The 13,192-nt window shown below is 39.3% G+C and overlaps 1 protein-coding gene across 3 annotated transcripts in view; it reads right to left on the bottom strand.

Moving 5' to 3' along the window:
• Positions 1–2,826: 2,826 nt before the first annotated feature.
• The window catches only part of edem3 (ER degradation enhancer, mannosidase alpha-like 3), an 85,561-nt gene continuing 75,195 nt past the window's right edge, over positions 2,827–13,192 (bottom strand). Inside the window, exons 19-21 of one of the 3 annotated variants that reach the window (XM_038794651.1) lie at positions 12,346–12,531; positions 10,321–10,335; positions 2,827–8,106 (exon numbers count right to left, since the gene is read on the bottom strand). In XM_038794651.1, the coding sequence (XP_038650579.1) occupies positions 7,604–8,106; positions 10,321–10,335; positions 12,346–12,531 (704 nt within the window). In that variant the 3' untranslated portion in view covers positions 2,827–7,603. Of the gene's footprint in view, positions 8,115–10,320; positions 10,336–12,345; positions 12,532–13,192 lie in introns of all 3 variants that reach the window. The other 2 variants (XM_038794652.1, XM_038794653.1) reach the window with 2 other exon arrangements.

The following is a 13,192-nucleotide window of genomic DNA, read 5'->3' as shown; positions in this document are numbered from 1 at the left end:
TGTTCAGAAAGGAAAATCTTGCCTGAACAATCTCCTTCACTTCTTCAAGCTGGTCACAACCCAAGTGGCTGTCAAAGTGTCATGATTAGACCTCCAAAAGGGTATGTCCTTTAAATATTGGCCACTGTTTTTCAATCTATGAATATTTTTTTCCAGTTTACATCCTTTTGCTCAAATTTAATTCCTTCATACCTGCCTCTATTTTGATCTATAATTTTGATATTTGTACTATCTATAAGCCTCTTTCAATCATTATCCTAAATCTTAACATGATGTGATCACTATTTCTTAGCTATTCCCCGAAGCTTTACTGTTTCAGTTCATTTCCCATTATTAGGTCTACTATTATTTCTTCCCCTATTGGGCTTCTTCCCCCTTTCACTTTCCCCCAGCCAGTTTACTTGGGGATAGTTAAAATCCTCCATGATTCTCATTCCTTTCTTTTTACTCCTTTCATATGTTTTGCCGTGCATTTCTTTGTCATTTTCTTTGTTGATGTTTAGTATGCCCCTGGTTGTGGGACCAATCCCTATTTATTCTTTATCACGATCAATATGGGATCTTTTTCTAGCTCTTTATGCCCTTTCTTACTACTGTTATTGAATACAGGTAACCCACTGCCCTTCTTCACTATTACAGTCTGCCATTATCAGAATTACATCTATTTCTTCACTCCTACCTCTGATTCTCATGCTTTATTGCTGATGCTCTGTACATTGTTATGAAGGAAATTTTATATGCCTTTATTTTTCATTAGTGCTGCATTATTTTTCTTTAGTATTTCATCACTACTTATAATCATATGGCTCCCTGAAAATGTTTTATTTAATCTTTTTATAATTTGGCCTTTAATATCCTCTCCTCTTATCTTCTATACCTATTCATTCCCACTTCCCCTTACTATTTTATACATTGTAAAAATTGGAGTAGCACAGTGGTTAATACTGCATGCCTCCAAGACATCTTCGCTAAAGATCAAATATACTGTGGGAGATTGAATCCCACAAAACTGAGACTTGGGGAGGGGTAAGAGTAGGGATTGGATAAAAGCTAGAATTGTAAAAAAGGAGTTACAGAATTATAGTGTAAATAATTAACAGTTTCATATTGTCATCGAGAATCAGATAGTATATTTGGAGGAGATGCAGTACAAAGGGTTAACAGATGGGATAAATTTCGGCACCAAGATCAGTCAGTCCTGTATTAGACTCTCAAGTGTTTAGCATATACCAGAGTATGACTACAGTCTCTCCAGTACCGCACCTGGAGTCCACAGAAAAGGAGGACCATCCGAGAACACCCATATGATCAGCAGAGCCTACAAATTATGTTGGGGTTAACATCTGATGTGGTACATCTGCCTCAGAAGTTGGCTTATTTTCCATACTGTATTCCTGCTCCATTAGAGTGAGCAAAGGGTTGTTTATTGGGAATCAGAACATGGAGTATGGACATTTCCCAGTGGTATGACCAGTGAATCCATGTTTGAAAGGGTTCAGTGAAATTGCTTCAAAGATCACTTAAAACTCTAGAATTTAAAAAAATTTCTATTGCCTACAAACTAGTTTTACCTTATCTTGGATGCACTGAGATTATAACTTCAGACAGTTCCATGTACCTCTGCCGTTCACCATCGTTTTAATTTGGGTGATGGCAGAGTCAGTGAGGCCTTGAACTGGGAGAACGCTGCCGTCAGAGGGCACAAGTACAGTACATAAAGGTTCTGCTCTAATTTGACCAGCACGGTAGCACAAGTGGCTAGCACTGTGGCTTCACAGCGCCAGGGTCCCACGTTCGATTCCCCGCTGGGTCACTGTCTGTGCAGAGTCTGCACGTTTTCCCCGTGTCTGCGTGGGTTTCCTCCGGGTGCTCCGGTTTCCTCCCATAGTCCAAAGACGTGCAGGTTAGGGGATTGGCCATGCTAAATTGCCCTTAGTGTCCAAAAAAGGTTAGGACGGGTTATTGGGTTACGGGGATAGGGTGAAAATGAGGACTTAAATGGGTCGGTGCACTCGATGGGCCGAATCGCCTCCTTGTGCACTGTATGTTCTATATCTATGTTTAATAATTCCTTCACAAAGGTTATACAAGAAACAATAAGTAAATCCAGGGCTGTCTCTCTCTAAGATTGTGATAATTTCTGCAGATTTCTCTCCACCATGCGAGTCCAAGTTCCCTCACCTTAAATTCTCACTTTTCTGCTTCTCCCTCATTGCTCTCTCTGCATTCATGTCTTGCATGAGGCATACCCGCTGCTGCTTTGGATCCTGTCTCCAACTCCATTGGCTTTTCCTTCCAGGCCATCATCCAAGATATAAATAAATAAATAAATAATCTTTATTGTCACGAGTAGACTTACATTGCAATGAAGTTACTGTGAAAAGACCCTCATCGCCACATTCAGGTGCCTGTTTGGGTACACAGAGGGAGAATTCAGAATACCCACTGATACGGGAATTGAACTTGTGCTGCTGGACTTGTTCTGCATCACAAACCAGCTGTCTAGGCCACTGAGCTAAACTAGCCCCCATTACAGGCTTTTTGCTTTTAATGCATTCGTGACTTGTACATTTGGAACAGTTTGGTAATAGTGCATATTATAGATACTGCACAAACCACTAAACAAAATATTTAAACAGTTTTGTGCACAGTATTCAGTAGATGCAGTAAAGACAAACATTCACTAATATTCAATCTATTCACATGGGTATACCAAATTGTAAAACCTAAAATTGTGAAATTTTCAAGGTGGTGAGAATGCACTCATTTGGGGATCCTAAATTAAATTACTTTGAATTATCAGATCAAAATACAGACAGAGACTTATTATATTTACATTGGTTTATTTTAAATCTTTACAATCAGAAGTAATCACAGTAATCAAATGCACAAATATGTACAGTGATCATATCTACAAAATTGACCAGACTGTTTTACATCACAGCTTACATTTTACAGCTGTCCATCTTATTTACAGGGTTTCTGAGGTGCAGACACCATTTGTTTTAAAAAGAAAGACACCGCACTGTACCTGCTGTTTAAATTCTACAGACACTCCCTATCTGTCCAATTAATGCAGAAATGCCACAATCACGCAAAAGGAACAGATCCCAATATGAAATCTAATTTCAGTTCAAATTAAAACCATTGAAAAGACAAATGCATACCCCATCACTTTTCTTTGCATATTACTAAATTTTCATTTTAAAAATATTAAACAGTTTCACATTTGAATGCCTTGTTTGCATATTTCCAGCTTCAAGTTGGAATTGTCATTTCCCTTCACATGATGTTAACCCAATTCACAAGTATTGATTACCCACACTGCAGCATTATCATGAATGGGGAAGAGTGCAAGGCAGCGCCACCTCCTGGACTTAAAAATCATTCAAACTGTATGCCTATTTGCCTTTTCCAATTTAAAATAAAATGATTTTAGTCCCTAATTTTGTACATTTAGCAGTTAAGCAACAACTTAATTACCACAGATGGATTTGTCCTTAATGAATCTGGACTATTCAGAAATGGATAGAATTTTAAACATTCCTTCCCAACGCATTTTCTAGGACAATAATTATATTATTTGGGTCAGTAAAATTAACAACTAGGTCTATACCTTGTGTTCAGCAACAACTAAGCAAAGCTCTCTGTATTTTTGCCAGATTACTTCTCCAAATTATAGTGGAATCATAGAACAAAACAGATTTAACATCCATCAATAATTATGTGATCTAATTATGAACGGTAATATACAACATGAAGCTAACATGGGCAGACACTTTGAAAAAGTGCACGATTGATGGTTTACTGAGATAATAACTATCAGATACTGAATAATAGTGACATACAGATTGTCAACTCAACAGTACTGTGAACAGGAACCTAGCCTTCAAGAAAGTCCTTTGCAATTTAAACCGTTGAAAATTGCAGAAGGATTTCTGCATGGTAAGGGAAATATAACAAGCTTTCAATATTCAAAGGATACAAACAGTAAAGAAAATGCCTCTATGAATATTGTGCAAATTAGTTTTCATAATGGTTATATTTAGAGAACAAGGATGTGCACATTTTTCAGTGGGCAATGGTAGATCATTCCTTCAAGGGTGCACACTGTCCTCCCCAGTTGATTTTAATATAAAGCATATGACTGAACCAAGCCTGATAATACAAACTGGGAAACACAAGATACCAAGGTCTGACATATTAATTGCATTCAATTGTTAAACAAAACTCCAAAATCAAACATTATATGATAGTTTAAGAAATGAGTGGTAGCTTCCAGCTCAAACAAACTGCAGGAAATTAAATTTGTAGGAATTTTCTACAATATGAATTGGCATGCTTTTACTGCTAGTGCAATAAAGTCCAGACCATAAACTGTGTGTGCAAGTAAAACACTTACAAAGAATACAGGGATATAAAGATATTATAAATGTAAACTAATTTGTTGGAAAACAATCAGACCCATGAGACATTTGTGCATTTTAGAACATATAAATACCTCTCTCCCACCCCTTATTTTCACTCTTAATACCTTGGTGGGATAGAGTACTACAAAGCCGTGGAAGCTTCCCTGTAATGTATCTAAGTGATTTGCTCTTACGTGTCCAGATATTAAAAGCCAAAAGGTCATACGGCCTTTGAACATCCATTTGTCTGACTGTCCCTGATCAACCTGCTGAACTAAGCCACAAACTCTCCTCTCACACATTCACTGTGCATAGTTTTCCCTTTCATACGAGTGATGAGGAGGCCAGTTGCAGTCCTTCAACTGAGATCAGCCAATTCAACACAGGTGGAATTTGGTACACATGAATCAGTTGCACACTGGGCAGCATATTTGTCAACTAAATTCCTGTGTTACTGAAGAGTGAGGCAACAAGCAACAGCAACTTGCATTTATATAGTGCCTTTAACATAGTAAAATGCTCTAAGGCACATAACTGGAGCATAAAGACGTTTATCAGGCAGTTGTTTCTAATGGTGGGGTATGGTGGTGAATTACTTTGAAGGGGTAAAAAGTTAGTGTCAATGAACTATCTAACTCAATGCAGAGTGTTCCACAGCTGTTCACTATTATGGCACACTACCGTACTAACAGTTACGGGGCTCCATTATGTCTGGTAGAAAGAAAAAACAAGTTGTTTAAAATCTTATGGTTGAGCAAGTGCGATTTCAAAAATGAAACACTCCCATGTAACACAACTTGAATATTCCAGGTCATCACTAGTGAGGGAGAAAAGAAGTCGGTTACAGAAATACTCCTGAAAACTGCCCGAAGTCAACCAGTTTGATCACCTATTCAGAAGCATTTCAAATGAAACATTTTTTACAAGCCACAAGATTAAATTCCTCCAAAGTACATTTTGCTCTGTGGCTTTATACAATTCAAATAGATCATTTTCTGAAATGCTGTCAAAATAATCATCATTTTTAATATAAATTTAAAGTACCCAATTCTTTTTTTTCCAATTAAGGGGCAATTTAGTGTAGCCAATCCACCTACCCTGCACATCTTTGGGTTGTGGGGGTGAGACCCACGCAGGCAGGGGGAGAATTGCGCAAACTCCACATGGACAGTGACCCAGGGCAGGATCGAACCTGGGTCCTTGGTACCATGAAGCAGCAAAGTTAACTATTGTGCCACCGTGCTGCCCATCCAAAATAATCTTACAGCCTAGTTCTCTCTCTGCAGTAAATCGTGAGCATTTAACTCATGTGGAGAAGCTGGCACCTGGAAACTAAGATGTACTCCTACCTAAGATTGGAACCGTTACGCGAACCAACACCAGTTGAATAATTCAGTTAACATCGATGAAACAGAGGAATCTGACAAAGAGAACATGCAATGTAGGGCTCAACTTTCAAGAGGGGTTTGGAACTGTGCATGTGTTTGGATGGTGGTAGAAGAGGAGGGTAGGAAAATAGGAGAAAGATGCTTTTCGATGATTGAGCGCATGGATCAAAGTAGCACACTCCATTGAGACATGCAGCCAATTAGTTTAATTCAGGTATTAAGGTTGCACTTACAGGTTATTTTCTGAAGGCCAAAGCAGATTCCTGCCATTAGAGCAGTTCCCTTCTAAGTGCAGAGCTTGCCAATTGAGGAAGGGGGGGGGGGGGGGGGGGGGGGGGGGGGAGGCTTCTCAACCGTAGGGTTGTGGGCCAATGCAAGTGCATTGAATGGTTGTTTCAGGGGGCTGTGGGGCGCACAGGGACCACAATCGGCCCATGGTATTGCTCCGGAGAGGCTTATCCCTCCACCAGAAGCCCCTCACAATGCCACCTTTTGTTCAATTTCGAAGCACCCTTTAGGTCTCCCTCTTCTGCAGCAGTATTCACTTCGCTTGGTGGAACTGCAGCTGGACATTGCTGTGGCTGCTCTATTGGGCCTTCTGCTCCCTGATGCGCACACCGTTCTTCATTGAACAGGGTTTCCGGACGCGGCTTCTTAATTGGCTGCCTCCGGGAAGGTTGCAACCAATATTCAACCGCAGCCACTTTTGGGTTCCCGACCCAGAACGAAGGCCAACGACGGGATCTAAACACAACTGAAAAAAATCCAGCTCGCAATGTCTATTGGCGACATGTCAGTCTTTGTTTTTTTAAATATAAATTTAGGTTTTTTTTCAAATTAAGGGTAATTTAGCATAACCAATCCGCCTTTCTGCACATCTTTAGATTGTGGGGGTGAGACCCACGCAAACACGGGGAGAATGTGCAAACTCCAGATGGACAGTGACCTGGGGCCAGGATCGAACTCGGGTCCTCAGCACTGGTCAGTCTTTGTTGTAAGAATGAATGTATTGTCCCTGTAGCCTATTATAAAGAAGATAAAAGGATTAAGAATGGAATGGGGGAATAAAACTTTAAAAAGTTAAGACAGAATGAGTTGAAAATAGAAGCCAATGATAAAAATGTTACAAATCCCAAATAGTAGTTGTACAACATTGAGTTAATGTAACTTACCTTTTTATCAATTTAGTTGGAATTGTGTTGCAATATCTTAACAAATTTTGTTGCTCCAAAAGGAGTTTTATCAAATATTATTGGAAATACCTTTCAAACAAAAGGAAAACAAATGAGTTCAGATCATATTTCAGTAATTGTGGGATTAAAAACCATAAATGAAGCAATTTGATATTCCAATCAGGAGAGTTGTAATCCTGTAACCTTACAGTGGGAAAATGCCACAGCATGACGTGGTTTTGAAAGGAAATTTGCAATGATACAGCAACAAAACCATGTTGCTGCTCTACAACAAAGAAAAAAAGTGTGCATGTGAGTCGGGAGGGAAGGAAAAGTAGAGAACAATGTAATGGGAGTTCCCTTGATTTCTGCACATTTCTCAGTCAGTTGAATCTGAGACGTGCTGCATCAGGAAGAAGCATTAATGTGACTGGCATCTTCAAGTGAATCAAGTAATGACCTGGCAGAAACGACAACCAGTAAATCCTGACCTCTTTTTCACACACATAAGTTGATACAAATCAGAAATTGATCATCAGATTCTTCTAGTTGGTCAGCGAATGCCACTGCACACAATTGTATCCAGATCTTCTGTGGAAAACAAAAACTCATCATACAAATGTATGATTTACGGTCATAGTTCATCCTTATCCATCATTTCAAAGGCGTCTATTTCTTCCTTCCAGTCTGATAACAAGGAGTCTATTGTCCGAGACTCTGTTTCTTGGCTGATATTTGGATTAGACTCTTGCTCTGTTTCTACCTCACCATCAGTCCCCTTCTTTCCCTGACCTGAAGTCTGAGCACAAGATCCCTGTTCATCTTCAGTGGTCCCATGACTATCTGTCCTTTGTACGCCCTGATCGTTCACATCACCAGTATCCGAAGACACATCACTGGCAGCTGTAATTGGGTTCTGATCAGATCCGCACAAAACATCACATTGTGGTGTCTTTGTATCAGGTATGATTGACTGACCACTGGTATCGCACTGACTTGCTGATTCATCCAGTTTCTCGCTGCACGGAGTTTTAATGTAAGATGTTGCTTCACTCTGACATTCGAAACTGGCTGGGTTTGACCCTGTGGAATGCAAGTCATCTTCTGCATTCTGTTCCGAGTCTCCCATGTCCAGATCTAAAAATCAAATATTGAAATATAAAAAAAAATAAAGTTGCAAAGTACAGCTGCATAAGTAACTTTGGCTATTTCTTTACAATTATATACTAGATTGTACTTAACAGTTGTACAAGACTCTTCCTACAATAAAAAACAAAGGTATTCCGGACACCGTACAACAACCAGAAGATACAACGTAATCTTATTTCAGAATACTGATAATCATAAACATGATGATATTTCTTCACAATATCATAATTCTACCAGCAGTTCTTAAATTAACTAATTTCTCCACATCAACAGCTGATCTTTGCAACAACTTAGTTCAGATTGGGAACTCTCAGCATAGCTTACAACAAGTTTAAATGAAAATAAGACAAACGCACAGTGTGTTTTTGTGATATAAATAAGGTAGAATTTTTCTTAAAAGTTTCGGAGGTGAACACTTCCTACTCCTAAATAACAGTTTAGTCACTCGATTGGAAGTAGATATAGAAACCATTGTTTTAGATAATTCAGGAAGACACTCCAAACTGACACCTGAAGAATAAGAACATAAGAACTCGGAGCAGACCCCTCGAGCCTGCTCCACCATTGAATAAGGTCATGGTTCATCTTTTTGTGATGATGTGGAGATGCCGGCGTTGGACTGGAGTGGGCACAGTAAGAAGTCTTATAACACCAGGTTAAAGTCCAACAGGTTTATTTGGAATCACTAGCTTTCGGAGCGTAGCTCCTTCATCAGGTGAGTCACTCCATAGGCCAATCCTCTCAACTCCGGAATCAACCTAGTGAATCTCTTCTGCACCCCCACCAGTGCCAGTACATCCTTTCTCAAGTAAGGAGACCATAAATGTACACAGTACTCCAGGTGTGGCCTCACCAGCACCCTATACAGCTGCAACATAACCTCCGTGTTTTTAAACTCCATTCCTCCATCAATGAAGGACGAAATTCCATTTGCCTTCTTAATTACATGCTGCACCTGCAAACTACCTTTTTGCGATTCATGCACAAGGACACCCAGGTCCCTCTGCACAGCCACATGCTGCAATTTGTTACCATTTAAATAGCAGTCCATTTTGCTGTTATTTCGATCAAAATGGATGACCTCACATTTACCAACATTGTACTCCATCTGCCAGACCCTTGCCCACTCACTTGAACTATCTACATCCCTCTGCAGACTTTGTGTCCTCTGCACACTTTGCTCTATCACTCATCTTAGTATCATCTGCAAACTGTTTACTATCTCTGCCACCTCATTCCCTTTCCCTAGCCCCATCATACAAAACCTCCCCAAACGTTCCCCCTTTGTCCTGACCTGAACTTATGGCCCTTGTACCCTCTCTGAGCTCACCTTATTCATGACACTTACCTCCTACTCCCTCAACCTTATTCCCAGCAAACCACTAACCATTCAACTTCCCTTCCTGGCTCCCACGTTAGCTGATGTTAACAGTTCTTTCTCTTCTAGTACTATCCTGCTCTGCCTCAAATCTGAAAACATCTCCTCAAAAAACCCACCTTCATGCCCCTGATCCTTGAAAACTACTGCGTCTCCAACTTCACTTAACCACTACAAAATCTTTGAACATGTCCCCTTCCAAATCTGCCCATCCTTTCTGGAAACTTCATATTTGAATCCCTCCAGTCAGACGTTTGCCCCTGTCATTGCACTGAAATAGCCCTAATCAAATTTACAAATGACATCCTACGTGACTGTGACAAAACTATGCCCCATCATTCTTCTCAACGTGTCTGCAGCCTTTGACATGCTTTTCACACCATCCATCTCTCCAGCAGCTGGGTGGGACTGCACTCACTTGCTTTCATGCTTATCTACTCTGTTGTAGCCGGAGAATTTCCTGCAAGTGGTATCTCTACTCATTCCTGCACCATTACCTCCGGATGTCCCAAAAATAAAATTTTTAGTCAAATTACTAACACCATGAATTTGAATTTGAAGATTAATTGTTCATGCAACTGGGTTCCTAATCTCAACTGTGTTGCGGTGGGAAATTCAACAAAGTCAGAATATATCTCCCTAGGGAAAAGCTGATGCTGGATCAAGGTGACGTCAGTAAAAGTCCAAACAATCAGCCACTTTACTGCAGGACAGGTAGGGGAAGGGTCCTGGAAATGACTTACAGTTGCTGCATTTGGTGAACATAAATAATGATGAACTACAAGAAAACTACTTACTGCTAATGTATTTTGGAATTATTTTACCTTTAATAATTGTGGCTGTTATTTTTGTCCACATGTTGCAAAAAAAGAAAAAAGAGCAATGCAAACTGGTTACAAATAAAAAATACATTAATCATTATGCTACATCTGGTCTATTTAATGATACACAAACACACATCATGCAACTATATATATTTATCCAAGCCATGGATTAAATTTGACCCACGAATGTGCATCTAGTAGCAGGATTAGAAAATCCACTAAATGAACAGTATCTGCACATAGAGAGTTTATTCATACTACCCAGCTCAGGTTCCTACACATACATAACATGATTTTAAAAAAAAATTAGAACCAGCAGGACTGGACAACATCTCACAACCTCAGGTTTAGTACAGTTTGGTCAGTATAATTAGCTTATCTGGCAAAATGCATCTGGTTGTCCTGAAAGTAGTGATCCTGGCAGCGCCACTGTGCATCCCAATATACTGGCACTGAAACATATAATATTCTTATACAAGGATATACTGGGCGGCACGGCGGCGCAGTGGTTAGCACTATTGCCTTTTAGGGGCGAGGACCGGGTTCGACCCCGGGTCACTGACCACGCGGACTTTGCACATTCTCCCCGTGTCTGTATGGGTTTCGCCCCCACAACCCAAAGATGTGCAAGGTAGGTGGATTGGCCCTTAATTGGAATCTTTGCTTAAAAAAGGATATGTTAACCCTCTTCATCAACACTCTTATCTGCTTCAATTTTGAAAAATGGTCCCTCTATTTTATTTCTACTGTACAAGTTAAATAAATTAAGTTTCAGTAAAGTGCACATTTGAGTGTCACAAAATGAAAAAACTCTTTTATTCACGTATGTGAGGCTAACTTTTTGCAAAAGGCCACGATCCAGAGTAGTGAGTTGCTCAAAGGTTACCTTACAGAGGTACCATCAAAAAATGGAGCTCTGGAATGTTGGGGCTCCTCCACATAATTTACCAATGTCTTCTAAAATCAATGTCAAACATTAGGAAATTCCAAATTTCATGACTACATGCATTCTCCTCAAGCTGTGAAGCTTACAAAAAATGGACATTCTTACATGGCTGCGATTAAACTGCAAAAGAAATATCTCAATCTTTCAGATAATGAGCCACAAATGATGGAAAAGCTTCTTCTTTTAAACAAATCCAATACCCAATCTTTCTGACCTAGCTTCCAAACCCAAAATTGACGATGAGACCCATAAGCCACACAAGAACCAAAAAAGGTTTTGAGATTAGGCTAAAAAGAAAATAAGTTTAAATTGGGAATCAAAAGGTAGAACTGGAAGAGTAATGAAGACAGTGCTAACTAGGAACAGTGGAATAATTGTTATGTTACTGAATTTGTAATCAACAGGCCTGGACTAATGGCACAGAGGCATTGGTTTAAATGTCCCCATGCCAACTGAGAAATTAAACTTCAGTCAATAAATAAATTTGTAATAAAAAGCTAATATCAGTAATGGTGACAAGGTAACTACTAGATTATTAAGAAACCTATCTGATTTACAAATATCCTTTGGGAATGAAATTTGCTGTTCTTAACTGCCCTCTGAAATGGCCTTGCTAAGGGTAGCTCAGGGTGGGAAATAAATGCTGCCCAATGATGCCCACACTCCATGGGAATGAGCACACAAAAAAAAGCACTTTTTTTTAAACCCCTTTATATGCTCTAGTGGTTATTATTTACATATTCACCAATCCAATAATAAATCCAGTGCTGACATTTGAGTAGTTTTATCTCAATAAGAGGAGTTTATTTTAGCACCAATATGTGTGATTGTGAAAACATTTTCAGAAACAGGCTGACCCGGGGAGTTTAGAATGCCCCAAAACCTGTCAACAGTCTAAAGTTTCCTCCCCAAAAAATTGGTTGCCTCTTAAATAGAGTGAAAAGTAGTTACATTTTCAAAAATGGACACACTCAAAATATTCAGATTACTACATATATTTAAAGAATGCTAAACATTATGACAATTCATTTTGGTAATTTAGAAATGAAAGATTATTTATTGTTGCTTCAAAAACTTACTTCTATCCTTTGCTTTATCCGACAGCAGCACTTCCACTTCCTGGTACTCCTGCATGGCATTGAGTATAATATGTCCTTCTTTATTGAAGAGGAAAAGCATTGGGATTGTGACATCATCAGTGTTCCTTCCATCACCAGCCATCTGGAAGAGGGGAGCTGTGTCACTGCTGCTTCCTTCATTGTCATCTGCCCAATAGTAAATTCAGTTAAACAGCTGCAGTGTGTACCACTGGACATGCTAAATTATCTGGGCCTATTGAAGACTTTATTCTACATAATATAGCTAACAAGTGAATTTTGTAGGGTAAACTGAACCTCAAGCTGTGGAGATAACACCTTCACATTCTAGGTTATTTCTTCAGTCAAATTTGAGGCATTTAAAGTGAGGGATGTTAGTTCTGTAGGAATGAAACATTTTACATTTCAGGCACCTGAAACACACCCAGGACAGATGAAACTTCCCTGTACTTAGCCCCCAGTAATGTATTTCAGGCCCAAATTTTAATAGGGAACATAATATTTTCTCAACCAGGTCAGCGCTCAAGGCACATTTTGCATAGGATAATTGTCAAGATCTTCTAAAGGGATTTAAATAAAAGAATTAAAATTTTAAATACAGCATGCTTTGAGACTGAGAAGGTTAACAAGGTTGACTGAGTGGAAATTGCTACAGAGTAGGATTTGAGAAGCAACGTATTAGAGGAGTTGAGGTTTACTGAGGGTAGAAGATATTGGCCAATAAATCATTAGAATCGTCAAATTGAAGTTGTCAAACACATACATGAGGGTTTGAGCAGCAGATGGGCTGCAAGTGTTGTGATGGAGGTAGAAATCAATAGTCTCTATG

The sequence above is a fragment of the Scyliorhinus canicula genome, chromosome 4 (genome assembly GCF_902713615.1).
Source record: "Scyliorhinus canicula chromosome 4, sScyCan1.1, whole genome shotgun sequence".
NCBI classification, from domain to species: Eukaryota; Metazoa; Chordata; class Chondrichthyes; order Carcharhiniformes; family Scyliorhinidae; genus Scyliorhinus; species Scyliorhinus canicula.
This window is presented reverse-complemented; position numbering and strand designations above follow the sequence as displayed.